This window comes from Orbilia oligospora, assembly GCF_000225545.1.
Source record: "Orbilia oligospora ATCC 24927 unplaced genomic scaffold scaffold00188, whole genome shotgun sequence".
NCBI classification, from domain to species: domain Eukaryota; kingdom Fungi; phylum Ascomycota; class Orbiliomycetes; order Orbiliales; family Orbiliaceae; genus Orbilia; species Orbilia oligospora.
Window position 1 is genome coordinate 924,088 of NW_011645745.1, and position 26,695 is coordinate 950,782.

Sequence of the window (26,695 nt, forward strand, 5' to 3'; positions counted from 1 at the left end):
CTCTTTCATCTCGCATACTTTTTCACATGTCACCGATTTCTTTTTTTCTTTCCTCCTTGACTTCTTCATACATCATGTGGCATTCCAGCATTCGCTTTGCCATAATTGCTCTGTTTTCCCCCTCTTCCTATCTTTTTCTCCTTACTGTCTTCTCTTCTCCTCCCTCTCCTCCGTTTCGATTAACTACTCACTTCTGTCTCGATCTACTTCCCGTTCCCATTCTTGAAACTTCCCTTTAGAAAACAATTTCCTTTGTTGGCCTTTTCCTTTGAGTCAGTTGCAGCGTGGCGTTCCGGACATGATTGATTTGGGTGGGCTTTCCTATATTAACTGCTACTACTAACAACTATTGAAAACTGACATTATTATTAATTTCTATTGTCTCCCACTCCTTCCTTTCATTTCATTTCAGTGTTTCCTGCATCTCCATTTCCTTTGTCAACTGTTTTTTTTCTCTTTTCCTTCCTTTTTTGGCTGTTTGGCGGGTTCTATATTTTAGGCTCCTTGGTTCTTCTTTTCCTTCTTCCTCAAAGCTGTCTTGGGCGAGCTGTTCATTGCCTTTGATTTCCACCTAGCGGGACATGCCCTACTTATTTGAATAGTAACGGTGAAGCACGCCGTGGTTATAGTGTTTATCTAGTGGGTGCACTCATAGTGCCACTGGGGTAGACGTATCATACACGTTTGTTTGAGATACTTAAAAGCAGAGAGTATTTTTATCGGCCTTGTTTGTGGGCATACGGATTCATTCTGGTGGGTTTTTTCCTTATGTATTTTTGTAGTATAGGATAAGATAGGATATTTAGAAGGAATGAAGCATCACAAGAACAATCAATGTGATTCTCAAGATACTTTCTTTTTTCGTCGCAATAAGTAAGACCCTTCGAAGCCGTGATGGTGTTCACACGCCTAATGGTGCCAGCTGGTGGGCACATATGAGGTCAGCGCGGTGTGGTGGAGCTATCGATAGTGCTGCTGTGTGTTGAATCCTTGGCGTTCAAGCTGCCCTTCTTCAACGTCGCGACTTTGGACTCACAAAGCCTAAAAAAAATCTCTGAGCTTCACCAGAACTACAACTCCGCGTGCACGAGCTTCAACCATCTCCAAAACCGACATACAACCCATCATCATACCCAGGATCATTGCTATAGCATTCTTTAAATTAGCTACAGTATCCTGTTTTTCTCACAATCAGGCCGGTTTTTTTCCTTTGCACGCGTGAGACGTTTTTTTTTTTTATAAAAAAAAGAGAGGCTACGATACCCACGGACACTTGGAGTCATCGATTCTATCGTTACACCTCATCGCCATCATCACCACAACTTAATTTCATCCATTGCCGACTAATCACGAGTTACGACCGTCATTTTACATCAACCCACCATCATAGCTATCATCAAACCGGGCCACCCTCCGGCCATATCATCTTAAATCGAAAAAAATGTCCGGACAAGGCTCCGGCGGCGGTGGAGGGGGAGGCGGCGGCGGCCAACCCTCCAACCAATCCCAATATAATTATGCCAACATGTCGAATTTGGTCCTCCAAGCTGATCGGAGATTTGGATCGGGTCCCCGACGTGGCGAGGAAGGGAGTGGAGAGGCTGAATCGCTTGCTGGGCGCGTAAGTATCAAGGATATGGGGACGCGGTCGACTCGTGATATTGCACCTAAGGAGAAGAGGAAACCGATGAAGAAAAGTGAATTAGGCGGTGTTGGGGGTAGTGGCGGGGTCGAAGACATTAGGGTGCCAATGAGGGGGGATAAGAAGAAGAAGTATGTTGGTTCTTCCCCTTACTCTACCTTTTTTAATTATTATTCTTTGATTTTTCAAAGTGGGTTAGATGCTAATGTTAATTCTTATTGCCGGTATAGAGAAGCAACTCTATCATCAGCCGCAGACTTTGCGATCGAAGGCCTAAAATACCGTCCACGAACGCAAGAAACTCGCGACGTATACGATTTAATCCTCTCCTTCGTTCTTGACGAATTACACGGCGATGTCCCATCCGATGTCGTACGGTCTGCAGCCGATGCCATCCTTGAGACTTTAAAATCAGAGGGTCTTAAGGACTTCGACAAGAAGAAGGAGATTGATGAAGTTTTGGGTGTGGTTTTGAAGGCCGATCGGTTCAATAAGCTGGTTAACTTGGGAAAGAAGATTACAGATTATGATGCCGAAGGGGATGAAGAGATGGGAGGTACTGGTGAAGGAGAGGCCGAGGATCTGGATGATCGTCACGGTGTTGCTGTGGTCTTTGATGAAGATGAAGAGGAGGACGAAGAAGGTGCTGGGACCTTTGAAGTTGGGGATGATGGTAGTGACGATGAAGAGGAAGGAGATGCCGCCCCCAAAGACGAAGGGGAAAAGGACGGAGATGGGGACGAGGAAAGCGGTGATGAGTTGGTCATCAAAGCTGCTGTTTCCTCAGATGGAAAGAAGAAGGGCAAAGATGAGGATAAAGAGTTTGTACCCGCACATATGATCGATGCTTTCTGGTTACAAAGAACGATTGGTACCGTTTACGCGGATGTTCATGAGGCTGCGACAAAGACTACGACCGCCATGGATCTATTAGCTAGCGAAGTTCCGTTACGACAGCTGGAGAACGACCTTATGGAGCTTTTTGACTACGAGCATTTCGATACAGTTAAGGTGCTTACAAAGAACCGTGAAAAGATTGTTTGGTGTACACGACTTGCGAAGGCTGGTGAAGAAGACGAGGCGGAAGGAATTAAGAAGGAGATGATTGAGGCTGGATTGAAGGGGATTCTGGATGAAGTCGAGGCAAGAGATGGGAAACCCGCTTCTTCTTCTGCTGGTGGGAAGGCTATCAAGGTTGATTTGATGGATGTTGATGTTCCCGCTGAGGAAAAGCAACAAGGCACGAAAAAGGCGGGACAATTTGTTACTGGACTGCAACCGAAAAAGACCTTTGACCTAGAAAATCTCATCTTCGAACAGGGAAATCATCTTATGACCAACCCCAACGTCAAGCTCCCCCAAGGTTCCACAAAGCGACTTTTCAAGGGGTATGAAGAGTACCATATCCCCGTTCCCAAGAAGAAGGGCGACGTCCCCGGTGAGGAACTGGTGGACGTATCTTCCATGCCTCAGTGGGCACAGCATCCATTTACAGCATCGAAATCGACAAAGCTCAACAGAATTCAGTCGAAATGCTACCCCACTGCGTTTAGCGGCGATGGCAACATGCTCGTTTGCGCGCCCACCGGGTCTGGAAAGACTAATGTGGCCATGTTAACGATGTTACGCGAGATCGGGAAGAATATTGATCCCAAGACTGGACAGGTTCGACTCGACGACTTCAAGATCATCTATATCGCCCCTTTGAAGGCCTTGGTTCAAGAGCAAGTCGGCAATTTCGGACAACGGCTGGAGCATTACGGAATCAAAGTTGCGGAGTTGACTGGAGATCGACAATTGACGAAAGCACAGATTGCGGATACTCAGGTTATTGTTACGACACCGGAGAAGTGGGATGTTATTACTCGAAAGGCTACGGATACTAGTTATACGAACCTTGTCAGATTGATTATCATTGACGAAATCCATTTACTTCACGACGAACGTGGGCCTGTGCTTGAGAGTATTGTTAGCCGAACGATCAGACGGCAGGAACAGACTCTTGAGCCCGTGCGTATCGTTGGATTGTCTGCTACTCTGCCAAATTACCTCGACGTTGCTGCTTTCTTACGGATTGATACTGTCTCCGGGCTTTTCCACTTTGACGGTAGTTATCGACCTTGTCCGCTCAAACAGGAGTTTGTGGGCGTGACGGAAAAGAAGCCCCATAAACAGCTGCAGGTTATGAATGAAGTCACGTATAATAAGGTGATGGAGCAGGTTACCAAGAATCAGATGCTTATCTTTGTACATTCCCGAGCTGATACTGGCAAGACGGGGAAGTATATCAGAGATAAGGCTATCGAACTCGGGACTATTGGTGATATCATCCGGAGCGATGAAGCCAGTCAGGAAATTTTGAGGGAAGAAGCCGAGGGAGTTGAAAATGCGGAGTTGAAGGATTTAATGCCCTACGGTATTGGTATCCATCATGCGGGAATGAGGAGGTTGGATAGGCAGATTGTGGAGGACTTGTTTACAGACGGTGCGCTGAGAGTGCTAGTCTGTACCGCTACTCTCGCCTGGGGTGTCAATCTTCCGGCTCATACGGTTATCATCAAGGGCACTACTGTTTACTCTCCAGAAAAGGGTGATTGGGTGGAACTTTCGCCACAGGATGTGCTTCAGATGCTTGGAAGAGCTGGAAGACCTCAGTATGATGTTTACGGAGAAGGTATCATCATTACGAAGAGCACAGAGTTACAGTATTACCTTGGTTTGCTGAACCAGCAGCTCCCTATTGAAAGCCAGTTTGTGAGCAAGTTGATTGATAATTTAAATGCTGAGGTTGTCCTGGGGACTGTTAAGAGTCGGGATGATGCTGTTGAGTGGCTGGGATACACCTATCTCTACGTTAGAATGCTTCGATCACCGGTTATTTACAACGTCGGGCACGACTACGATGGAGATGAGGCATTACTCCAGAAGAGGGTGGACTTGGCACATTCTGCGGCGGTTATGCTTGATAAGTGCGGACTTGTCAAGTATGATGTCAAGTCTGGGAAGCTTACGGCGACAGAGCTCGGGAGAATCGCAAGTCATTATTATATTACTCATAAGAGTATGCAGACTTATACTCAGCATTTGGCACCTAATATCTCTGCGATCGAGATGTTTAGGTTGTTTTCGTTGAGTGAGGAGTTCAAATATATCCCTGTGAGGAGAGATGAGACACCCGAGCTGCAGAAGTTGTTAGGGAAGGTGCCGGTGCCGGTGAAAGAAGGGGCGGAGGATCCACAGGCGAAGATTAATGTGCTGTTACAGGCATATATTTCACGACTAAAGTTGGATGGATTGGCGTTGATGGCTGATATGGTTTATGTTACGCAGAGTGCGGGCAGAATCTTAAGGGCTGTCTTTGAGATGTGTTTGAAGAAAGGGTGGGCCAGTGTTGCGAAGATTGCATTGGAGCTTTGTAAGACCGTTGAGAAGCGGATGTGGCCGACTATGACGCCTTTGCGACAGTTTACGGAGTGCCCGCCTGAGGTTGTAAGAAAGCTAGAGAAGATGGATATTCCATGGAGTAGGATGTTTGATATGGAGGTTCCGGAGTTGGGAGAGTTGGTGGGGAGTGCGAGTAGTGGGAGGGTTATTCATCAGCTGCTTAGGAAGTTCCCGAGGGTTGACGTTCAAGCTCAAGTTCAGCCCGTCACGAGGAGTCTGTTGAGGGTGGAGATGACGATTACGCCGGAGTTTGAGTGGGATGAGGCGGTTCATGGCAATGCTGAAGGATTTTGGATTATTGCCGAGGACTGCGATGGAGAGCAAGTGCTGTTTTCGGACCAGTTTATTCTAAAGCGTGATTATACCACTGGAGATGAGAATCAGCATCTTGTGGAGTTTACGGTACCGATCTCTGAGCCCGTCCCACCAAATTACTTCTTCACGGTAGTTAGTGATCGCTGGATGCATTCTGAGACAAAGTTGGCGGTCAGCTTCAGAAAGTTGATTTTACCGGAGAAGTTCCCAGCACACACTCAATTATTGGATTTGCAACCTTTGCCGGTCAATGCTCTTAAGAGGAAGGAGTTTGTGGCGTTGTACCCGGAATGGAGGGAGTTTAATAAGATACAGACACAGGTGTTTAATTCGTTGTTTGGGACGGATGACAACGTGTTTGTGGGGGCTCCCGTGGGCAGTGGGAAGACCGTCTGCGCGGAGTTTGCGCTGCTGAGGCATTGGTCGAAGAAGGAGCCTGGTAGGGCAGTTTATATTGCGCCATTCCAGGAGTTGGTGGATCAGAGGTTGAAGGATTGGAGTAAGAGGATGGGACATCTAGGGAAGACGATTGTGAAGTTGACCGGGGAGACGACTGCGGATCTTAAACTTCTAGAAAGGGGGGATCTGATACTTGCGACACCGGGACAATGGGACGTGCTCTCTAGACAGTGGCAGAGACGACGGAATGTGCAGACTGTCAATCTGTTTATTGCGGATGATCTTCACATGCTTGGAGGGAATCTTGGATACCTTTACGAAATCGTGGTGTCTAGGATGCAGTATATTGCCATTCAGTTGGAGAAGACGGATACCAGGATTGTAGCGCTCAGTGTTTCCCTTGCGAACGCTAGAGATCTTGGAGAGTGGATTGGGGCTACTTCGCATACGATTTACAACTTCAGTCCATTCGATCGACCGATTCCTCTTGCGATTCATATGCAGAGCTTTACGATCCCACATCACCCAAGTATGATGCTTGCTATGGTTAAGCCAGTTTACCAGGCTATTGTGCAGCATTCTCAAGGCGAAAGAGCGGTTGTTTATGTCTCTAGTCGGAAGGAGTGCAGGAATTCTTCGATGGATTTGCTGACGCAGTGTATTGCGGGTGACGACGAGGATATCTTCCTACACGCTGATCCTGAAGATGAAGGGTTCCTGAAGATGTTGGAGAAGGTCACGGAGAAAACTTTGGCGGCTAGTTTGAGGCATGGAATTGGGTATTTCCACGAAGCGCTAAATGCTTCTGATAAGCAGATTGTCCGATATCTGTTTGAAGCCGGTGCTGTGCAGGTGCTCTTTGCGACTAGAGACGTCTGTTGGGAATTGGATGTTACCGCGCCGCTTGTTGTGGTTATGGGAACTCAGTTCTTTGAAGGTCGAGAGCACCGGTATGTGGATTATCCGTTGAGTGAGGTGCTTCAGATGCTTGGACAGTCTACGGATAAAGCTGTCCTTATGACTCCAGCTGCGAAGAAGGATTATTACCGCAAGTTTGTCAATGAAGCCTTACCGATCGAAAGTCATCTACAATCGTATCTCGCCGATGCATTTGTCGCAGAGATTAGTACAAAGATGATCACTTCGACTCAAGATGCTGTTGATTGGACTACGTATAGCTACTTCTACAGGAGGTTACTTGCGAATCCTAGCTTTTATGGACTCACGGACGTTAGTCATGAGGGGCTTTCTACGTTCTTGTCGGAGCTAGTGGAGAATACGTTGAAAGAATTGTCGGAGGCGAAGACTATTGATCTTGACGAAGAGGACGATAGTGTTTCTCCATTGAACCCTGCGATGATTGCCGCGTATTATAATGTCTCGTTTATTACGATGCAAACTTTCTTGTTGAGTTTGAATGCGAAGACGAAGTTAAAGGGGTTATTGGAGATTGTTACCTCGGCTACTGAGTTTGAAGTTATTCAGATTCGAAAGAAAGAAGGAGGACTGTTGAGGAGGATCCATGAGAGTTTACCGGTTAAGATGCAGGAACCTGTCAATTATGAGTCTGCGCATTTTAAGGCCTTTGTGTTGCTGCAGGCACATTTTTCGAGATTGCAATTGCCGGTGGATCTGAAGAGCGATCAGGGACTTGTGGTGGGGAAGGTACTTGGACTGCTAAATGCATGTGTGGATGTGCTTAGTAGTGAGGGAGCGGTTAATGCTATGAGGGCTATGGAGATGAGTCAAATGGTCGTGCAAGGGATGTGGGATGTTAGTAGGGATAGTCCATTGAAGCAGATACCATACTTTGGAGCGGAACAAGTTAAGATTGCTAATGGGTTTGGGTACGTACTTTCTCTTACTATTTTCCTCCCTTTTTTTTTGGATATTCTGGCATAGAAGGGACTGAGGCTAATATTTTGAGGATAGGATCAAACGAGTCTTCGACTTTATCGATGAAATGGGACCGGATGGTGAAAATCGAGACAAACTTCTTAAGAAGTTGGCATTCGATCGGAATCAATTACAGGCCATCGCATCCTTCACCAACGAAAAATATCCAGACGTGGAGTTTAATGCGGAAATCGAAGATCAAGAATCCATCGCCGCCGGTCAACCGGCATACATCAATATTTCCTTATCCCGCGAAGCCGAAGAAGATGAAGATGATGACGAAGCTTCCGAAGAACCAGATCTTACGGTTCACGCACCATTTTATACGACGACGAAGATGGAAGGATGGTGGGTTGTTGTTACGGATGATACGACGAATAGTTTGTTGGCTATCAAACGGTTGACATTTGGGAAGAAGACGGCGGTGAGGTTGGAGTTTGTGGTGGGGACGGAAGGGACGCATAAGATTAGTGCGTTTTTGATGAGTGATTGTTATGTTGATGTTGATCAGGAATTAGGATTTGAGGTTTTGGTTGCAGAAGGGGAGGAGGAGGATGCGGAAGGAGAGGAGGATGAGGAGGATGAATAGAGGATTTAAGGGACGGAAAGGGTGTATTTATATAGGAAGACTGTGGGGGAGGCATATGGACCAGCCTGTCCCCTTTGCAGCTTGTTGAAATTGTATTTTATGCATTTTTTGTGGGTTTGTTATATATGTTTTTATACTATTTCATTTTTTTATGGTTATAACGTATTGTTAGAAAGGTAGATCCATAAGAACTAATGTTATGTTTGTTACGTTATGTTAACACATTCGTTTTGGTGTGTTCAGCACCCGTCTAAACAACTAGACTACGTTATGTTATGTTACTGTGAATACGTTTCGGATTGATTCACAGGTTTCTTTTTTGAGTGATTGTTGGATCTGTTATGGAGGGTGGGTGTTTCGAGGTGATGATGTTGGTTCTGCATACGTGCATGCCTACATTTAAAGTCCGTAAGGGTCGTGCCGGTCCGTAGTTATATGTTGATGTTGATGCTAACGTTGCACGCTATAGCGCTAGTGTAATGCAGCAATTCGAGTGGCATAAGATGTTGGAACTTTATATTGTTACGCTGTTGTACGAAGGCCATTGGGATTGTTTACCGATTCCCCGTTTGGGATAGCTGGATTGATTATCCTTATATTGTTGAAATTATATATTCTAATTCCTTTGCTTTACCTTTAGGGAATCCGATGTTAGAAAGTAGATAGCTACTTAAGTATAGAGAAAGTAGTTGGTGCGCCAATTGATGATGTATCAAGTTATGATTAAAATTATAGTTTATTAAGCTAGATAATTAGGTAGGTAACTATCAATATCTAGATGCCCAAAAAATAGCGCTCGCTCTATAACTCGAGTCTGTTGGTGTATAAGAATATAATCTTGTATCAAGAAACCCTTCCCCTTAACCCCATTATGTATCGTCGTCACTCGCGTCATATATATCATTCGTTTCCATATATTATATCCTCTTGCACTAATTTCCCTTATTCCCCCAGCATTAACTGATTTATCCCAAAATCCCCTATTCCCTTTCCACTCTCAATCTACCTCTACCCTCTTCACATACTCTCATAACACAAAAATAGAGCTATGAAAAATAAATTAAACAGTTGGGAAATCGAAGCAAATAGGTGGCTGCAACAATCCCGCGGTAGTAGCGGTAACAGTAGCATCCGGCTTCCTAGAAGAATTGATCGTCTTCGTAACAATTTTCAAAGTACAGCCGTTGCATGGGAGATCGCGGGGCACGGCGATGAGTTCGGTGTAGACGGTGGTCGTGTATTTGACACCACGGGGTGGGTAGCTGGTTGTGACGGTGTAGGTTGTGGTGCAGCGGGAGGGCTTCTTTGTGGTGCTGGATTTGCAGGGTTTGGTGGGGTTTGGGAGGGAGAAGGCGGTGCTGTTTGGTAGGATCGATTGTGTTAGAAAATATTATATATATCTTTAAGGAAGTATGTATTTTAGTGATATGTTTTGCTTACCTGGCCAAAGTGAGGAGGGCGAGGGTGGATAGGAGTTGCATCTTGTCTGTATGTGTTTTTGGAGGGATTGGGAATATAAAATGTGTGACTGTTGAGATCGAGTTTCTTAATGAAAACTAAACTAGCTTTATAGGTATACAGGCAAGAAAGAGTAATTGCGGAATACTGTTTGATCGATTGATATTAGATAGAGAATGCAGTAAAAAAGAATAACTCGAAGAAGGGGGGAAAGACCCTTCTTAAATATATTTCATTATCATAAGCCCAGAACGAAAGGTCAGCCTTTGAAGTTATTAGGATAACTGCTACGTAACAGTGCATAACTAAGAAAGGAATCACGACCGAACAGTTTTTATTTTCGGACGCGCCGGCCGCTATGTAACTTATTTTCCGAATTTATTAATTAATGATCCATGTCACATGCGCACGGCAGCAAGCCAGGAGACGCATCTGTACAAAGTATATATGGGCTGCTTGGGTATATGAGTGGAATGTATTATGCCGGTTATGGTTACATCTGGAAGATGGCTTTGGCGAGATCAAAAAAAAAGACCAGGGGCTCGGTCGGTACTTTTTTTGGGGGGTTGTGGCGTGGAGTGAAGCTTTTTCTAGGCTCTCTCAGCTAGTTTCCTTGTCAAACTAGTACAAATTCGAAGATATCTTGCGAGGATGGCTTTTTCTTTTTACCATTAGAAAGAGTTGGTATTATCAGGCTACAGGCGCACATTTTTCCCGCAAAATTGAAGGCACCCTGTTTGTGATGGTTACTTTTGGGGCTTGATTTCAATAATTTTAGAGGTTGCATTGCATTGAATTGAATCGAGTTGAATTGGGCCGAAGATAAAAATACATCTTTTATTATATATCGGCTTGGTTAATCGTCAATTGGCCTGGTTTTTGCCCCTTTGTTTTTGGTCGGGGAGAACGGGTTCTCGCTTGGCTGTAGTACGGGCGAACAGCTAAGTACCCAACATGATATAAGCTCCAACTAGTTAGCTAGCTTCCTAGGTTAAATTTTAAAGTGAATCCATGAAAGCGACAACCCGTTACCGCGTTGACAAACCCTCCACTACCTCAAAACTTAAAAGGTTGCTTGTCAGTTTATCGTCATCTGGTGGTCCGTGGGTGATGTCTGTGATGACTTTACAAACCTTAACCTTCTCGGAAGGTCCAAGACTTTCATTTAAGCTTAATATATTAATAGTTGCAAGCACCCTTTTTTTCTCTCTCGTAAGAATGTGACGTTAGGAGTATTCATATTAACTTGGTAATGCTATTATAGCTTAGCTTAATCCTGGTTACCATTTTCTAAGTTGTATTCCATGTGCTTTACGGGATGAGTTCCACGGGATTGAAGGTGGTCTAAAGTATATAATGCATTGATGTAGCAGCACCTATAAAAACGCCAGCATTGCATTCCCGAAATAGGCCGATCTAGAACACAAAAATGCATAGAGCATACATCGGGTAATGCCCATTTTCCAACGCCCATGGAAAACAATAAGCATACACAAAAAATACACGAAAAGAGAAAAAGAATAGACGACTAGATCAAGAGAATATATATACTATAGAAGTCTAATTCTCAACCTTCTTAAACGGTTTTGGTCTTGGCCTATACGCCGGTTTTGAAGAAACACTCGTTGCCCGTGGTGGATCATAGCACATAGGAATCCGCAACAAAGTCGAAGTCGTGGCCGTCACCGTGGCGTCAGGAGTTCTAAACTCATTAATCGTCTTGGTTACAATTTCCAAAGCACAACCTTGGCAGATAATATTGTGTGGAAGAGCTGCCAATTGGGTGTACACTGTTGTCGTGTATGGCTCACCCGAGGGTGGATAGCTGGTTGTGACGGTATGTTGGGTTACACAGGGAGCCGTGGAGGGGACGCTGGCTGTTGTGGTGACTTTGGGGGCGGCGAGAGCGGTGCTGCGGTGATTAGTAGTTTTTTTTATTAGCCTCTGAGCTCGCTTCTTTCTTAGTGTTTTTTATGGGGAACTAGTGGTAGATTACCTGGTAAGGAGGGTGAGGGCGAGGGCCAACGTAGTGAATGGCTGCATTTTGTCCTTTGGTTATGGGTATCGATGATTTGATTATAAGACGGGGATTTAAATTCTCGCGAGGGCTAGATTTATAAAGGAACGAACTATAACGAATGTAGAGGAAACCGGCCGGCAAGCTGTTGAGCAGTAGAACAAGCTGTTTGGTGGGATCTAATGCAATGATGATAGAATGAAAAAAAAAGATATCAAGTGTCTGTCCGGAGAGCCTTTATATACATATTTTTCGTTGCCTCTGCGAACATTGAAAGAATAGTAGTTTTAACATTCCTACTGAGCTATACACGGTTTCTCATCGTATACTGCGGGATCGATGTCGATAATCGATGTTTAGGCATTGCATGCAGTTTCTCAATTGGTCGCATTATCAATTAAGTGTCAGACCTTTAAAAAGATACTCTGAAATCGCTGTCTCAATTTTGGGCACAGGATTCAAGCTTAAGGAGGTTAGATATCGAAGATCGTTGCTTGACGGGAGGCGAGCTATCCGATGAACCTAGCTTATTATCATTATTCTACAAGTTGTATAGTGCAAAATAGGTTGACTGATGTTACATCAAGAATTAGCTTAAATGTCATCGATTTCTTTTTTTTAATTTTTATTTTATTGTTTTGTTTGAGGTTGTCCTCCCTGGACGGGTGTCCGAGGCGATAATGCATTGAGATCTCGAAAGATTGGTTTGACTATGCTATCTAGCTTGGGTCCTCGGGTGCATCTGTCCCCGTGCGGGCGTGGGGTATTCTGTTAGGGAAGTCAGTTTTAAGCGTTTTCCCCGGGATTGCCCAACCGATGACCGGGAAATTTACTGGGAAAGGTTTAGTGGCTTCGTCTCTCCTGCAACAGAACGGCTGTGGCGTCCAAGTCTGGAAATATTCGAAATGAACCACCTAATCAGCTCTCAAATGATCAAATTTCATAGTATAATAATGGAGGTAAATTCGTTAGTGTCAAATCGATTTGATTTTGAAGGGGGTTATTTATAAGTTTATGTCAATGCTTCGATATGACAGCTGTCGACGCTAGACCATGCTTGCGGGGTTCGATTTCGATGATGAACATGCAGAGCTGATGTCGCATTACATTGCAGGATTCATTGTACTTACCCTGAAGCTTGTTCTTGTTTTTATACCACGGGTACTTCGAATCGACTTACTCGGTTTAGAGCATTTCAACTGTATTCTAAATTTCCGGAGCGCTAGAGCCCATGAGAGTTGCAGTTCGACATACTCATACTTTACCCATCGCACAAAACTAATCTAACCGATAATCGCAGAAGCACTAGTTTTTATTACTATAAAGAATTGTAAAGAAGCTTCCGCATCTATGCGTCCTCAGGGATTACCCTCGAGGCTAGATCAATATAGCTATGAGCGTCGACAGTAGACATGAGTACATTTGGAGGTAGTTTGTAGATAACTTGCGAGTACAGGCCCTGCAGATCCCCCAAGGTAACGAGGCTACGTACCAGCTACTCCAGGTCCTTTCTTACCTGTTACCAGGAAGCGACCCCAGACCATCACCAGACTACCTAGTTACCATGTATTCACAGTTGGCTAGTTAGTCCCCTTTTACCCTGTCTCCAAGCAGTTGGCCGATAAACAACTCAACAGATGTGTTTCGAGACTGAGATGTGGCTGTTCTAGTTTCGAGACTGTGAGATGTGCTTGCCCACCAAAAAATTGGTATTGCAACACAAGAAGGGTCACCCAACACAAGAAGGGTCACCCAACACAAGAAGGGTCACCGAGACTAGGTTACGAGTATGGTGTTGTATTTTGCGACCTCGACGTGTTGTGATGTGATATCGCAGTCTCGTAACCAAGTAGTGACCACTCGAAGTGTACTTCGTGTTGTCTGGTACCAACGAGACCAAGTAGTGATATCGTTTGGTTACGAGACTGGTGATATCGAAAAATGTGACCGGCTCGGTTCTCGAACTTTGTAAGCTGATGAATTCGTGGTTAACCCTTCAGTGTCGATCGATATGTCAGCTGTCGAGATACCGACTAGCAGGCCACATAGTCCTCTACGGTTATGGGTACGCAGGCAGGCATATATGAGGGTTTAAGGGCTCTTAGAGTATTCAACAAGTCCACAAATGGGGGGGAAGACAAAAAAGACAAAAGTTTGAAAGCAATATCAACCAGGAAGCAACGATGAAAACAATCTAAGTATAGTATATATGAGGTGCGCCTCGATCTCCTCGCATGCTGTGCATCTTCAAGCTCTAGTCTCAAGGTGGAAATTGCCTCATGGAAGTTTGATCGAGGATAAAAGCGTGCTGGCGCGACATGATATGGGACCTCCTGCTTGAGTGGTCAGATAAACTCTTAGGATTCTCCCAAGCCTTGACCCATCTCCTCTTCCTCTTCCTCCCATAAAAACCCTCTCCGAGCTACCTCCCAAACTACCCTATTTTGAGCGAGCAAACATTAGGTTGCTGGAGCCATAGATCATATGCTTTGCCCGATCGTGGCCGCATCTCTCTAGTCTAATAAGGATACCAGTTTTTTCTTAAAATGATATCCATCCTCCACAGCAACAATGTTCATATCCACCGCTCTATTTTATGAATCTATCTTCCATAATAGAATGATACCCGGTTTCCGTTGTTTTTAAGATCAAAGCAAAAGCACAAAGGATAGGCGTCAGTTGTTCTCGCGAGCCTTGGAAGCATCGTTGGTCTCCCTTCACACCGACCTAGGGTGCTTGGGAAGGAACCATGGGACGACGAAGTGTCTTGTCGACTCATATGGCGATAGATGGTAGAACTGTGTGACACCGCAACAAGAGGTTAGTGCGAGGCCGTCAATACATCACGCACTGGGGGGTTTGAGATTTCTTTTTGTTACAAGACTGCGAGAGGGGTGGAGATTATAGTTCTAGGAAGGGGGGCCTTGTATATTTACGCACTGATAAGTTCATCTTTAATTTTTTGAAAATTTAGAACGCGAAACCAATTAATGGCATTCGAATTCCTACCCATGGGGCGTTGAGCATAACGCGGATCAACCGGTGGCCACCGGCGATAGCTCGAGCGGCTAGACCGGGTCCTGGTGGAACATCTGGGACTAGTCCCTCTGTAGTACAGCCGGTGGGGTATTATTAACCTATTCGAAGAGCGTTCTTGGTGTTATTAGATGAGAGGGCTTACCATGATCTTCGTTGTCAATGTCACCACCGATAATGTTCCACTGCTGGAGAAGCTGATTTAATTTGATAACCATATCAAGGCAGCCGTTGACTAAGCCAACGGCTTCAACGACACGGTTGAACGCGGTAGACATGCTTCTGTGATGTAAGAGGCCTCGAGATTCTAACAGCGTAGACGAAACAACAGTCAGTTTTGTAGGGGGTACGTGGGTGGTAGCATGCATACATACGTGCCTTGAGAGGTTCAGGACTAGAGAACTAGTCTATCTGGTTTGGCAGGGTTTATAGGATTCTGGTAATCGATCTGGTGAATATCTATATAATGTTTGAGAGTGAAGTTTCTAAGAACAGCAAGTAAAGGAACCGGAAGGGACACAGTGGAAGAAATCAAAGGGTTAAGTAGATAAAAGATTAGGGATTGTTTGGACTGATATTCAGGCATGTCACTCGCTTTCGTTTTCTTTTTGTCAAGCACAAGGCCGCTAAGCAAACCGTTTCAGAGTCGGATCCCGAGATGGTCAAGAAACAGCTTGCTACTGGTCGACTTGGGCCAGCCCTGTTTGCTGCCCGGGGAAATGATGCGATGCATCTGGGAATGGTTTTTGTGAGACCGGGGTCTTTTCTTAGTGACCGGGCTAGCACTATGAGCCTCGCCAGAGCACTCCTTAACAGGGTCCCCTGGTCACATCCCGTGCGTGCATGCCTACCTCGAGGCCCGGGATCCCAGCCCCATGGCTCTGATGGCGAAGAAAGGAACTTTGTGCCCGATTGCTTTAGCAGAAGGGACTGAGAGAGAACGCATGTCGATGGGATTTTGGTGGTAGGGTTTTCGGTGGGTTAGCTGGGCCGCTGGCTGCTGCCCTAGAGATTTTTGCCAAGCTTCCCAAATAGGCATTTCATTATTGCCTATTTCAGAATTTCAGGTATCGTGGGGAAATGTGTGGCGCAAGACACCATATCTTGTATAATTAGGGGCAAGTTTGTGACTGCCCCGCTGCTCGGTTACGATTTCCTCAGGAGGCCAGCTCCAGTAAGTTGAGAAACTACATTGAGATGCCGACTTTTCGATATCTCCATCAAAAAAAATCACAGAACAATAGAAATTAGCTTCCCTCGATTTAAATGACCTTTCAAGTTTGCTTGTGCCTTTCTATGCTGAAAAAAACGAGTATCCGAAATATTTTTTCTTTTCGTACATCTTCTTCAAGTTAGGGAGTAATTAAGCGAATATTACACTGATGCTAGTGTTGACCAAAGAGGGTGGGATCTACATTGCCAAGTATGCGACCCATCACAAAAAACTTGTCACGAGGCAAGTGAGCTGATGGAGCTCCATGTGTAACCATGGACCTGGGTACCAAGTAGACCTGGTCTCGTTGAGTGGACCCCGTGTGTTGTCTGGTAGCAACGAGTACCAACCGGTGTTGGGGACTCATTCAGTCAAAAAAGTCTGGTCACGAGACTCGAGACTGATGAACTGATGAACCGTCTCATAACTGGGTGGACCCAATTTGTTTGGTGGGCAAGCTAGCAACACAACACAAAAAAGTCTGGTCAGGAGACTGGGAGATGTTGGTTTGCAAGGCGACCAAATAGCTCCGGAACTGGATTCTGTGGGACTCCGTGTGTTGTCTGGTGTACGAGACCATACGGAACTCAAAACTGTCACAGAAAAAAGTTAAATCCCTTTTTTCAGTCGGGCACGAAACCAAGCTGGTCTACACATCAGAGGCAATCACAGCCAGACTGCTCTACGTATTATCTAAGTAATTATTAATTAATTGGAGGGTTTAACTTTTCTCTGTCAGAACTTTGAGCTGCGGCCAATTTTCTAGTTTGGGAGTTCCTGGCGGTTGCGGTTGTTAGGACCAGACAACACATGAACAACACAACAAAACAAACTATCAAACGCTCCAATTTCGGACAAGTTAATTCATGCCACCTTCCTGGGGCCAAAAAATGAATTCGAACAGTATATTGAATAACTCATATGCTTGGGTGGGTGTACGTAGTCTGTAAAGGTAAATAAATACGTATGCATAGCTATTCTTTTAAAATATATACATATAATAAATCGAAAAAAGGGGATGACCGGTTTTTATTGAAGTCACGGCTCAGTTACGACAACACAGCACAACCCCCAAATGCAACACTGAATGACACACAGAGTGGGGTTGCTTCGCCTCACAGAGAATCCAACCGACCAAAACCCACCAAGAGGCTCATGTAAAAGAAGGCAGGGCCCTTCTTCAATGAGGCTTAGATTTAGTGTCAAAGATTTAGGATTATACTCTGGGGCAGCTCTGGCCCCGAGACTAGATTATACTCATGTTTGAAGGCAACATAAGTAAATAGCGAGTAGATGTAGAAATTATCAATGCAAATTTAACGTAAAGAATCAGAGGGCGTGGGGTTTCGGGAGGCGGTGAACCTGCCATGAGCTAATATCCGAACAACCTGCACAGGAGACAATGGAAAAAAAAAGACTTCTTTTGAAACTTCTACGGCCATTATGGCCTGGTGCGTGCATGACAACTGAAAAATGGCTAAAGCTGTGAACAAGCTGTATACTACTAGGTCATGTGGCAAGGTTGATTGATTCTGCAACCAACATGCAATTCTAGACGTCTGGAATTAGATTTCCTCCAGTGCTGGTTTGGATTTGCAAACAACATTCCGCCGGCGCTCGTTTGAAACCGCGACGTTGGAAAGATAACATTATTCTAATTACGAAGGAGTGGCTGCGCAGGAGGCAAGATCCTGCCGTGCTATTTTACATAAGTGTAAGGACCCCGCGAATGCCACCTAGGCTCGTGGTATATTACTTATTGATACGCCTCCAGGTTCTCATGGACGAAGATGTTCACGAAAACCTTTTCAATTTCCGCTCGGGATACAATGCGCTCCTCAAAACTTGTAAACACATTCTACTTGTTATTTAGATTTGCCGCCTATGGGGTGTGCGCAGTAGCTCTAAGAGCAGACGACCGCGGACATCTTTCCTACCACAATGCTACTCTTCATTTCCAAGGGAATTCAACTGATGGCCACCAGGATATATATTATCATAATGCAACCGCCCAGGTGAACTACGCCAGCGCCCAGTCTCGCAACCAAACTGTGACGAGCACCATTGGTCACCAAGCTACCCCCAATAATACTCTTCCACCATCACACGCGAAATCTCAATCGCCGAGCTCAGTAGCATCCCCTATCTCAAAAGGGGTGAATAGCACCGGCTACACTATCAGAACGTCTAGCTCAAAATCTAGCGAGCCTCCCACTAAGACTATCGCCGTCGAGGAGGTCACTAAAACGAGTCCTGAGGAGGCCAGAAGAAGGGTAAAGAAAGTTATAAGTCCAAGTTTCTTCTACAAACAGGGTAGAGCGAGGGTCAAGTGTGCTTCTCCAAAAGTGGTATATAATATAGACCCGCACGAAAATGTAGTAGGGTTCCCTTTAGATAAATGGCCTCACTGGAGAGTCTTGTTTCCTCATCCACCAGACGGCTGGGCCGAGATTGAACATTTCCAACTAGATTGCTCTCGCCATTGTAAGTGTAACGAACATGGCGGAGTAGAGCTCCGGCCTAAATTGGGTGGATGTTCGAGCAAGTTTAAAGCTGATAAATGCGCGGTTGCACTCGGTACGAAGAACTTCCCGTCTCGATATTCCCCAACTAAACTCTTCCCGCATCTCACTTAAACGCTTAGTTATCTGTCCTTTTTCTCCTTATTGACTTCATTCGGGACTAATAATTTCGTTGGTACATAGGGTGCTACTGTACCGCAGTGCTAGTGCAGCCGACAGCTAATATACCGGGGGCAACCCTTGCTGATTTCCAAGACGCTATCGATCGAATACCAGAAACTATCCGGAACGACAATCCATATTATTGGTGGGAAATGCATGGCCTAGCTGTTCCACGGCGCCCATGGGACCTTATGGGCTGGTCACGTGAACAAGCGCCACCGAGGCCCGTTGACCTGGAACCTCCATGGATGGCCAACAATCCGGGAAGAATATCTGAATCAGAAGTTCCTTTATCAGGGCCTAACCGTGTTCCTCCACCAGGTAATTCCAATATCCTATGGAGAGGGGGGAAGGACGTGCGTGGCGGTAAGCCGCAGAAGCGAGAGGCTCTAAAAGATGAGGACTCCGTAAAAGAGAATCCTAAGAGGACTCTACCTAGCGAAGAGGACGACACTAAAAGCGAAGTGTTGAAACGCCGCGACAGCGACAATGGTCAAAGTGGTATCGGAGGAAACGTCGTGGACGGTGCAGAAGATAGTCACAGGGGAAATTAAAACTTATATGGCCCCTACGTGTCTGATTACTTAGCTATAGACGCGGAACAAGGGTTCGAATCATCCTTAACATCACCACTTCCAGATGGCCAGAGTTCTATTCTTTCCTTACCCTTACCCTTACCTTTCGCCCCTTTCATTACTTTCAATATTTGTATGCATGGCCATATGGAGGTTTTTTTTTAATTTTTTTTTTTTGAAAGTTTGTGAACTATTGTCGAATGGCAATGCTATGCTACCTGTACACTTCAACATCCGCCGTCACATTTTTGTATCGATTTACTTAATTGGTTCTCGCATGATCGATATTTTTGTGGATTTTTTTTTGGATTAATTCATTGTGTTTTTTTGAGATGCGCGTCAAAATAATTTTGAGTAATTCATGTCATAGAAATATGGAGTCTTGGAGCTTCCTTGACTCTGGGCACTCATTTCCTTGTGATATTGCTTTCGATGGGTTTAGCCTTCCAGGTCTGGGTACGAGACAAGGTTTAGCCAATTTCGAAGGTGCGCTCTATACAATCTTAGCTTGTCTCGTACCCATCTTAGCCTTGTAGATCAGGGTTGTTATATAGTCAGGCGCTTCTTACCAAGTAGCTATAGGGCCTTATACGTGTATCCGGTATTTGTAAGGTATATAATATGGTATATGAGGAGAGCATATAGACAGTGTATAGTGGCGGTCTAATGTATATGCGTATGGTATGCAATGCGACGGATAGATCATAAGTAAGCATGGGGGGTGTCTAGATTTAATGTGCCATCGATCTAAACGTGCACTTCCTTCTCCTCTTCTTTAGTCGAATAAGCAGACCGTGGCGGTTGTATGCCACCGCCTATCCAGCTCTAGCTCCCTCAAGTTATTCCGCTGGGTTTGGAGTTGTATTTCTTTTTCAATCGCAGTGAACATTCGAACATACATGTCAAGTATCGTACTGGTAATGATTATGCAACATTTATATATTCCTAAGCACGTGCACTAGGCTTATAATCGCGACCACTAAGCCTCTCGCCTTCTAATTTAAACCCCTATTTTTACAACAATATATGCATTTACTTCCTGCTTCCTTGTACAAAGGCCGGGACCATAACGGCATAAACAGGCGGTGCGCGGACGTCAATTTCTGATGCATATATGTCTTTAGACATTTGCGCAACAAAAAGGGGTAGATGTATTTCGTCTACAATCATATATAAAGTATTTGCATATATGGATTAGGTTTATGCATTATGCATGCATGTTGGCCGTTGGAGTTGCAGGGCGGGCATGCAAACCTTTAGGCTTATAACATGGCAGAGTACAAGACCTCCTTTCCACTTGTAGGACCGAATTTATGTGATTCGTTTCCTTAGAACGGATAAAATTTGGGGGGGGCGCCGTAAAGAAAAAAGTTTAGAATTAAAGCATCGATAGATTCATGGATTCGAGCGTCATAGGTCTCGGCCGCGGTATGGTGTTGCATAAGGCTGGGTATCGATTCCCGTGGTTGAGTTTCGGTACTCGACAACTAGCAACTTGACTGAAAGACACTAACTTTTAAAACTACCCAGGCGCGATTTGGGACTGGGTTTTAATTTAACCGGTCGGATTGAAGGTTTTAATGGAAGTATTTTGAGTTATGAGCATAAGTGGTGCCGTCTTTAACTTGGCATGAATCCGGAAACCAGATGCCAGTTGCGCAAGCTACATCGTTAGAGAAGCTCTTGAGCTCTCGTACAGACACACGTCGACATATCTGTGCGGGCAGATCAAACAATATTTGCAGTTAATTCATTTGGCTATCGAGATACATCGCGACCAAAAACTGAATTTGTCCAAACAGAGACGAATTTAAACGTTATGTGTAGAGCAGTAATCGACCGAGAATTTAGGACAGAATACAGATATATGTATAAGTGTGCTGGCTATGGCAGCGCTCGGGCGACGTTGGAACCCCCTTGCAGTTGGGGAGTAGCGGTCCGTGATTTGTGGTGATGTGTGAACATTCCAGCCCCTTGTCCCTTGCTTGAAGCCGGCGGAGATAGGCGATAAAATTAATGATTGGCCATGAATTGAGGGACTGGGTATTTCGCGGTCGCTGGATCCGTGGACCAGGCTTCTCTATACTAAAAGGTGGTATTGAGATTTCGATTAAAGTTGATGCCCCCATTTGGGCTTTTGTCCTGAGGGCCTAACTAGGGAGAACACATTAACAAGGAATCTACTATGAGCAACGGCTTTTGTATTTGCGGTCTGAGGTGCTGCACATGTATATCGCGCGAATCGGTCATTAGTTTGCAATTGAAATCAATTTAACCATGTCTTGCCGTATACCCCAGATCGTGCGTATAGAATCGCATTTCCAAAAACGTTGTAAAGCGGAGCTCTAAATGAGCTTAATCCCGTACTTCCGTCCCCTTCCCCGCTTTTAAATCTCAAAATTTTGATATAATCGTTCCACGGACAAGCTTCGCATGCCAGGAACCATTTATCCGGGTCATATTTTCCCGGTGGCAAAATTGCTGAAGTAATCAATCTCGCCCTGGCCACAGCCCATAATGCAGGGGCGTTGATAGCAGACAAGCGGCTTGGTAGTGGTAGAGATATGTGCACTGATCATAGACCTCGCTGGCAGAGGTTCTGTAGATTACGAGATTTACAAGCGACTTTTTGATCCCCACCCTCGCAGGTGCGTCACAAACTTGTCTGATATCATGGTTGAGATGCGTTATTTTAACCGTTTTTGTTAGAACTGGCTAAAGTTACCTAGGTATGTACTGCGCGAACATGCTGCAAATCTCTTGCTTTTATAAAACATCCACGGACTCGAAAACCTCTAGATCTTCCAAGCCCAGAAGTGAAGTCCAGCTGGATAATTGCGAAACGTACCACAATCAACATACCCACATCCAAGGGGTTTATCCACATGTCAAGAATCTAGATCCACGTACTAATTACTAATTAGTAAGTGTTCAGCTGCTTCGACCTGAAAGATCTTCATCACTCCTGCATTGACTATTCACAGGAAGGGGGTTTTAAAATTTAATTTGTCCTTTCCTTCCCAGCTGGTTGTACATATTGTTGTGTAAGGAGGCTCGCTTATCCGTTGAGACGGGCTTAACCTTGTAAAATTATCTTTCTTGATCGTTAAATGGTCAAGGTTTCTACCAACAGGCAAAATTATGGATGAATACGGGATATGAATTGCGCATTCATCCTAGGGCTCCAATGGATAGAAGGAACGAGACAAGGGGATTGATGGCACTAAAAAATCAACGCAAGGGGACGAAGGAGTGCGATAAATTCAGTGAAATCTTTCCCTCTTGGGATTATTGCATGATCCAACAAGGTCGACGGGTTGGCACCCGAAAGAAAAAAAGCAGGCCGTGTGTGCGGTCATTGTGCTGATTGCGGTGTCTACTGGACCAGCCTAGAGAGAATATCATGACGAGGAGCAAAGGAGGTCAAGACACGCCAAGTGAGGGTCCGTGTAGAAAGGTATTCAACCAAGACTTATAGCCTCCGTTTCTCCCTCTTGTTTCTTGAAATCATGTCTCTCTTTGTATGAATTTCTTCTTTTTTATATATCTGTCGGTTATGCAATTTTAGCGTCGGCGTTTTTAAGGTAGTGGAGAACTCGGTTGTAAGGTCGCCTTCCAACAGGGCCGATAGAAGACTTTCCAACACCTATAGCGATATCGATATCAATATCAATACTGCGCCAATCTAAATTATTCTTGTTGGAGCCGACAAGATATTAGAGCGTCAAGGCGAGAAGCTTCGAAGAAGACATGAGTGAAGGCCGTCCAGTTGCCCCTCCCTCTGGGGAAAGCCGTGGGCCGATGACAGCGGCGATTGTTATCACTTTTACAGCCTTTGCCTTAGTAGTTGTACTGTTACGGGCCGTGACGAGATTCATTATCATTCGGCGACCAGGATTAGAGGATTACTTCTTGGTTATAGCCATGGTACGTCTGTCTAACAATTGGTAATAATTATCAATGGCAGAAAATTTAATATGTTAACAAAATATTGGGCGTATCTGTATAGGCTGCCTCGATAGTTACAGGTGTCTGTCAAGTTTTCCGTGAGTGGACCGCACTGATTTGAATTCGCAATGCTATCCAAATTTATCGATAACCGATCTGACCAAGTAATGTAGAGGTCCAATATGGTACTGGAAGACATTTCGCCGAAGTTGATCTGGCAGACTGGAGTACCTCTCTTAAGGTAGGCCTTTATCTGAAGAAAAATTAAATACATTCCATGATATTAGCTACCTGAATATAGCGGCTAACCCTATCTGCCTTCTTAGTACCTCTTCGCCAGTATTGTCGCTTACAACTTCAGCCTTACTCTCACAAAAACCGCGATCCTATTACAATACCTCAGAATATTCACCAGCAAAGTGTTTAGAATTGCGGCATATGTGATGATGTTTATAGTCTTTGGATATGCAACCGAAGCTATTCTAACAGCGATCTTTAACTGTATCCCGGTGGAAGCGTTTTGGACAGGCGACCCGGTAAGTTTTAGACCTTTCGTGTCATAAGTTTAAAACCGATGAATAACAATCAATAACAATTAAAAAGACTGCCAAATGTATCCCACGGGAGGCCCTGTGGTTCGCCAATGCCGGCCTCAACATCTTCACCGACTTCAGCATTGCCATTCTCCCACTGCCCGTTGTGGTCAAACTCAACATGCCAAGAAGGCAAAAGATCCCACTAATGATGATTTTTGCACTTGGTTTCTTGTGAGGACTCCTACTAGTTATCTGGTCTATCAAATTCAACAAGAAGTAGCTAACTCTTGCATAAAACAGTATCTGCATCGTCTCAATCCTGCGTCTTCGCTTTTTAATCATCCTCTCCAGATCTACGGACCCTACATGGGACCAGCCCGCAACTGCATATTGGTCCGCTATTGAAATGAACATATCGATCGTTTGCGCCTGCCTCCCGGCCCTTAAGCCACTCGTTTCCCTCGTTGCACCATCTATCTTCGGTACGACCGCTGCTGGGTCTCAGCCACCTAGTTATCGAGATTATAGGAATGCATATGGTAGCAAGAAAATAAGCAGTGGCGGCGGTGGACGTGTCTTCTCTGATAAGGTTAAACGGAGTAGGAACAACAACATGGGTATCACTACCACAGATGAGGAACTGGAAATGGGGTTTCGAGATGTAGGGATTTCAGGTGGTAATACCCAACAGCCGAGGTATAGCACCAGGATTAGTGGTGAAGATATTAAACCGCTTTACAAAAACTCGAGTTCAGTTCATGGAAAACCTACGTTAGTTCAATTAACATCCGGGACATCTATGGGGGGTATAAAACAAACGACAGTGATTGAGCAGAATATAGAGATAACAGGGAGGGACAGGGACAGGGATAGCGGTAGCGAAACAGAGAGCTTGAGAAAGCTTGTTCACGCTCCGACAGCCAATGTTGGTGAAACTCCTGGGAAACGATAGGTAGTTTTGGTATGCGCATTGCGCAATTGGTAATTCTTGTCATTGTATGTTTGTAGCGCTCGGTGTTTAAAGGACAATTGATTTGCGGCCGGCCGGTTCTTTTGCTATGTTTATATGCTTGTTATTAATTGATCTAGGTATGGGAGTCGATTAGCTAGTCTAGCGATTTAATATATATACAGAGTCTCCACAATTTTGACCATTTTAATATATTGGAATGTTTTCGTCATGACCGAAGTTGTAGCATGCATTCGCTGTCGCGTCTGCCCCAGGACCCCTAGCCAAGGACCACTAGCCATCAGCTTAGTCAGATTATGGAGGGTCAATAAACAACCTGAGTGAAGGTTTCTTGCATTTTTGCATAACCCCGTGGCGGAGCTTGCGCTTGTGGAAGCCACAAAATTTCCATATATAATGCTACCGACATAGCGTAAAGCGTCACGGTCGCAGCTACACTTTATATAAATTTATGGGTTGAAAACATTCTACCAAATTTAAGGGAGTGCGGAAAGCTAGGAAACACCTCGATCCCATACTGATGGTAAAATTAAGAAACCCAGGCGCGTAGTATTGATTTAGTAATCCCTTTGGCAGATTTCGATACTTCACCTGGCACCTGTTAGCTCCTAACTGAGTTTTCAAAATGATTGACAGGCCTAGGGGCTAGGTCATCATGTCACTACTAAGCTTTCTATATAGAAGCAAATCTCGATTTAAAACATGGCTGATTGCATAATATAATATAATATCTACTAATTTTGGGAGTGCTAATAAAGATATACTGGTAATTAATTGGACCATTGACCATCGCGCCATATCAGGCAGAAAACGATGTCATCGTAAAGTAATTCTCACCCAGTTGAGCTCATGTGATTTTTGACTCTGCATCGGTTGTGCATGCACAAACATAGGTCGACTTGTCTTGAGGTTGCGAACATAACTCGAAACGTCTTACTCATGCATACGCATGCACAATCAGGCCGACCACACAAAGTACTGGTTGACCCTCAAATCCGAAACATCATTAATTCAATACATATTAATAGTTCTGTGGCAGTAGTTTCTGAAAATGAGTTCTACGAGCTGATGAGGCTCAAAATTCGCCGTATAGGCTGGGTCTAAGCTTTCTAGATAGACATCAAATATGCATATATAGCATACATACAGCTAACAACTTCAACATGCAACACCACTGCCTCGCTGTTGCGACATGACAAATGGAACGCATATGTAATTTTGTGCATTAAAATTAAAAATATATATCTAAAAAAAATAGGTATTTATTCGGAGTCATCTCTATATATATATCTTATTCGAGCACCCTCGTGATTTCGATTTTAAGCACCCCGCGCACTGCCGACTGTATGTAGGATCCCCCTGAGAAGATCCGATGCCGCGCGGCACAGCAAGAAGAACTTGCTGCTTGGAGCACCGCCCCGAGGTTAGATGGCAGCTACCAAGTTATGGATCTCCGCGTAACGATGTCTTATTTGTAGGGCTGCTAGGTTTATTCGCGTCCGGCGTAACCGTAATCTATGCAAGGCAAGACGCACGCGAAAAGATACACATTTTTCCCAGCTAAAGTAGATATCGACCTTGATTATGGTCTTACAGTATTTTCGCCTTGGCCTACGGATTTTCTACGTATAAAACTTGTTTAAAAATAAAAATCGTGCACTTTTGGTAGAAGTCGTATTTATGACGTCGGTTATCAACGACCTAAGGCTCAAGTATGGCCTATACTATCGGAGGCTTCGTATAGCTATATATAGGCTAATACTAGCGTTGATTACTAGAATGATGTAGGCATATACATATGTCTGTGACTATCTCACTAGCCTAGGCTTGTTCACAGATGCCACAAAAGGAGGAATGATCATGATCAAGCTACGGCCTGCCACTATAATACTAAGTCAACGCTCTCGCATTGATGGTGTACTACGAGTTGGTAAACTTTTGGGGGAATTAATTCTGTACATTATTTGGGCAAA

General features: G+C 44.6%; 6 protein-coding genes across 6 annotated transcripts; 3 read left to right on the forward strand and 3 right to left on the reverse strand.

Annotated features, from left to right (window-relative positions):
* Positions 1-1,441: 1,441 nt before the first annotated feature.
* Positions 1,442-8,285, forward strand: AOL_s00188g279 (uncharacterized protein; the record flags this gene model as incomplete). Its single annotated transcript, XM_011128527.1, has 3 exons — positions 1,442-1,773; positions 1,873-7,647; positions 7,733-8,285. The coding sequence occupies 3 exons, from the start codon at positions 1,442-1,444 to the stop codon at positions 8,283-8,285; spliced, it is 6,660 nt and encodes a 2,219-aa protein (XP_011126829.1).
* Positions 8,286-9,345: 1,060 nt separating this feature from the next.
* Positions 9,346-9,766, reverse strand: AOL_s00188g280 (uncharacterized protein; the record flags this gene model as incomplete). Its single annotated transcript, XM_011128528.1, has 2 exons — positions 9,346-9,643; positions 9,726-9,766. The coding sequence occupies 2 exons, from the start codon at positions 9,764-9,766 to the stop codon at positions 9,346-9,348; spliced, it is 339 nt and encodes a 112-aa protein (XP_011126830.1).
* Positions 9,767-11,303: 1,537 nt separating this feature from the next.
* On the reverse strand, positions 11,304-11,786 carry AOL_s00188g281 (uncharacterized protein; the record flags this gene model as incomplete). Its single annotated transcript, XM_011128529.1, has 2 exons — positions 11,304-11,655; positions 11,740-11,786. The coding sequence occupies 2 exons, from the start codon at positions 11,784-11,786 to the stop codon at positions 11,304-11,306; spliced, it is 399 nt and encodes a 132-aa protein (XP_011126831.1).
* Positions 11,787-14,730: 2,944 nt separating this feature from the next.
* Positions 14,731-15,074, reverse strand: AOL_s00188g282 (uncharacterized protein; the record flags this gene model as incomplete). The annotated part of the gene is made up of 2 exons (XM_011128530.1): positions 14,731-14,867; positions 14,942-15,074. The coding sequence occupies 2 exons, from the start codon at positions 15,072-15,074 to the stop codon at positions 14,731-14,733; spliced, it is 270 nt and encodes an 89-aa protein (XP_011126832.1).
* A 2,764-nt stretch (positions 15,075-17,838) lies between these two features.
* AOL_s00188g283 (uncharacterized protein) lies at positions 17,839-19,247 on the forward strand (the record flags this gene model as incomplete). Its single annotated transcript, XM_011128531.1, has 2 exons — positions 17,839-18,586; positions 18,715-19,247. 2 exons carry the CDS (start codon positions 17,839-17,841, stop codon positions 19,245-19,247), a joined length of 1,281 nt encoding a protein of 426 aa, XP_011126833.1.
* A 3,771-nt stretch (positions 19,248-23,018) lies between these two features.
* Positions 23,019-24,704, forward strand: AOL_s00188g284 (uncharacterized protein; the record flags this gene model as incomplete). Its single annotated transcript, XM_011128532.1, has 6 exons — positions 23,019-23,195; positions 23,278-23,314; positions 23,390-23,457; positions 23,543-23,752; positions 23,820-23,983; positions 24,053-24,704. 6 exons carry the CDS (start codon positions 23,019-23,021, stop codon positions 24,702-24,704), a joined length of 1,308 nt encoding a protein of 435 aa, XP_011126834.1.
* Between the last annotated feature and the right edge of the window lie 1,991 nt (positions 24,705-26,695).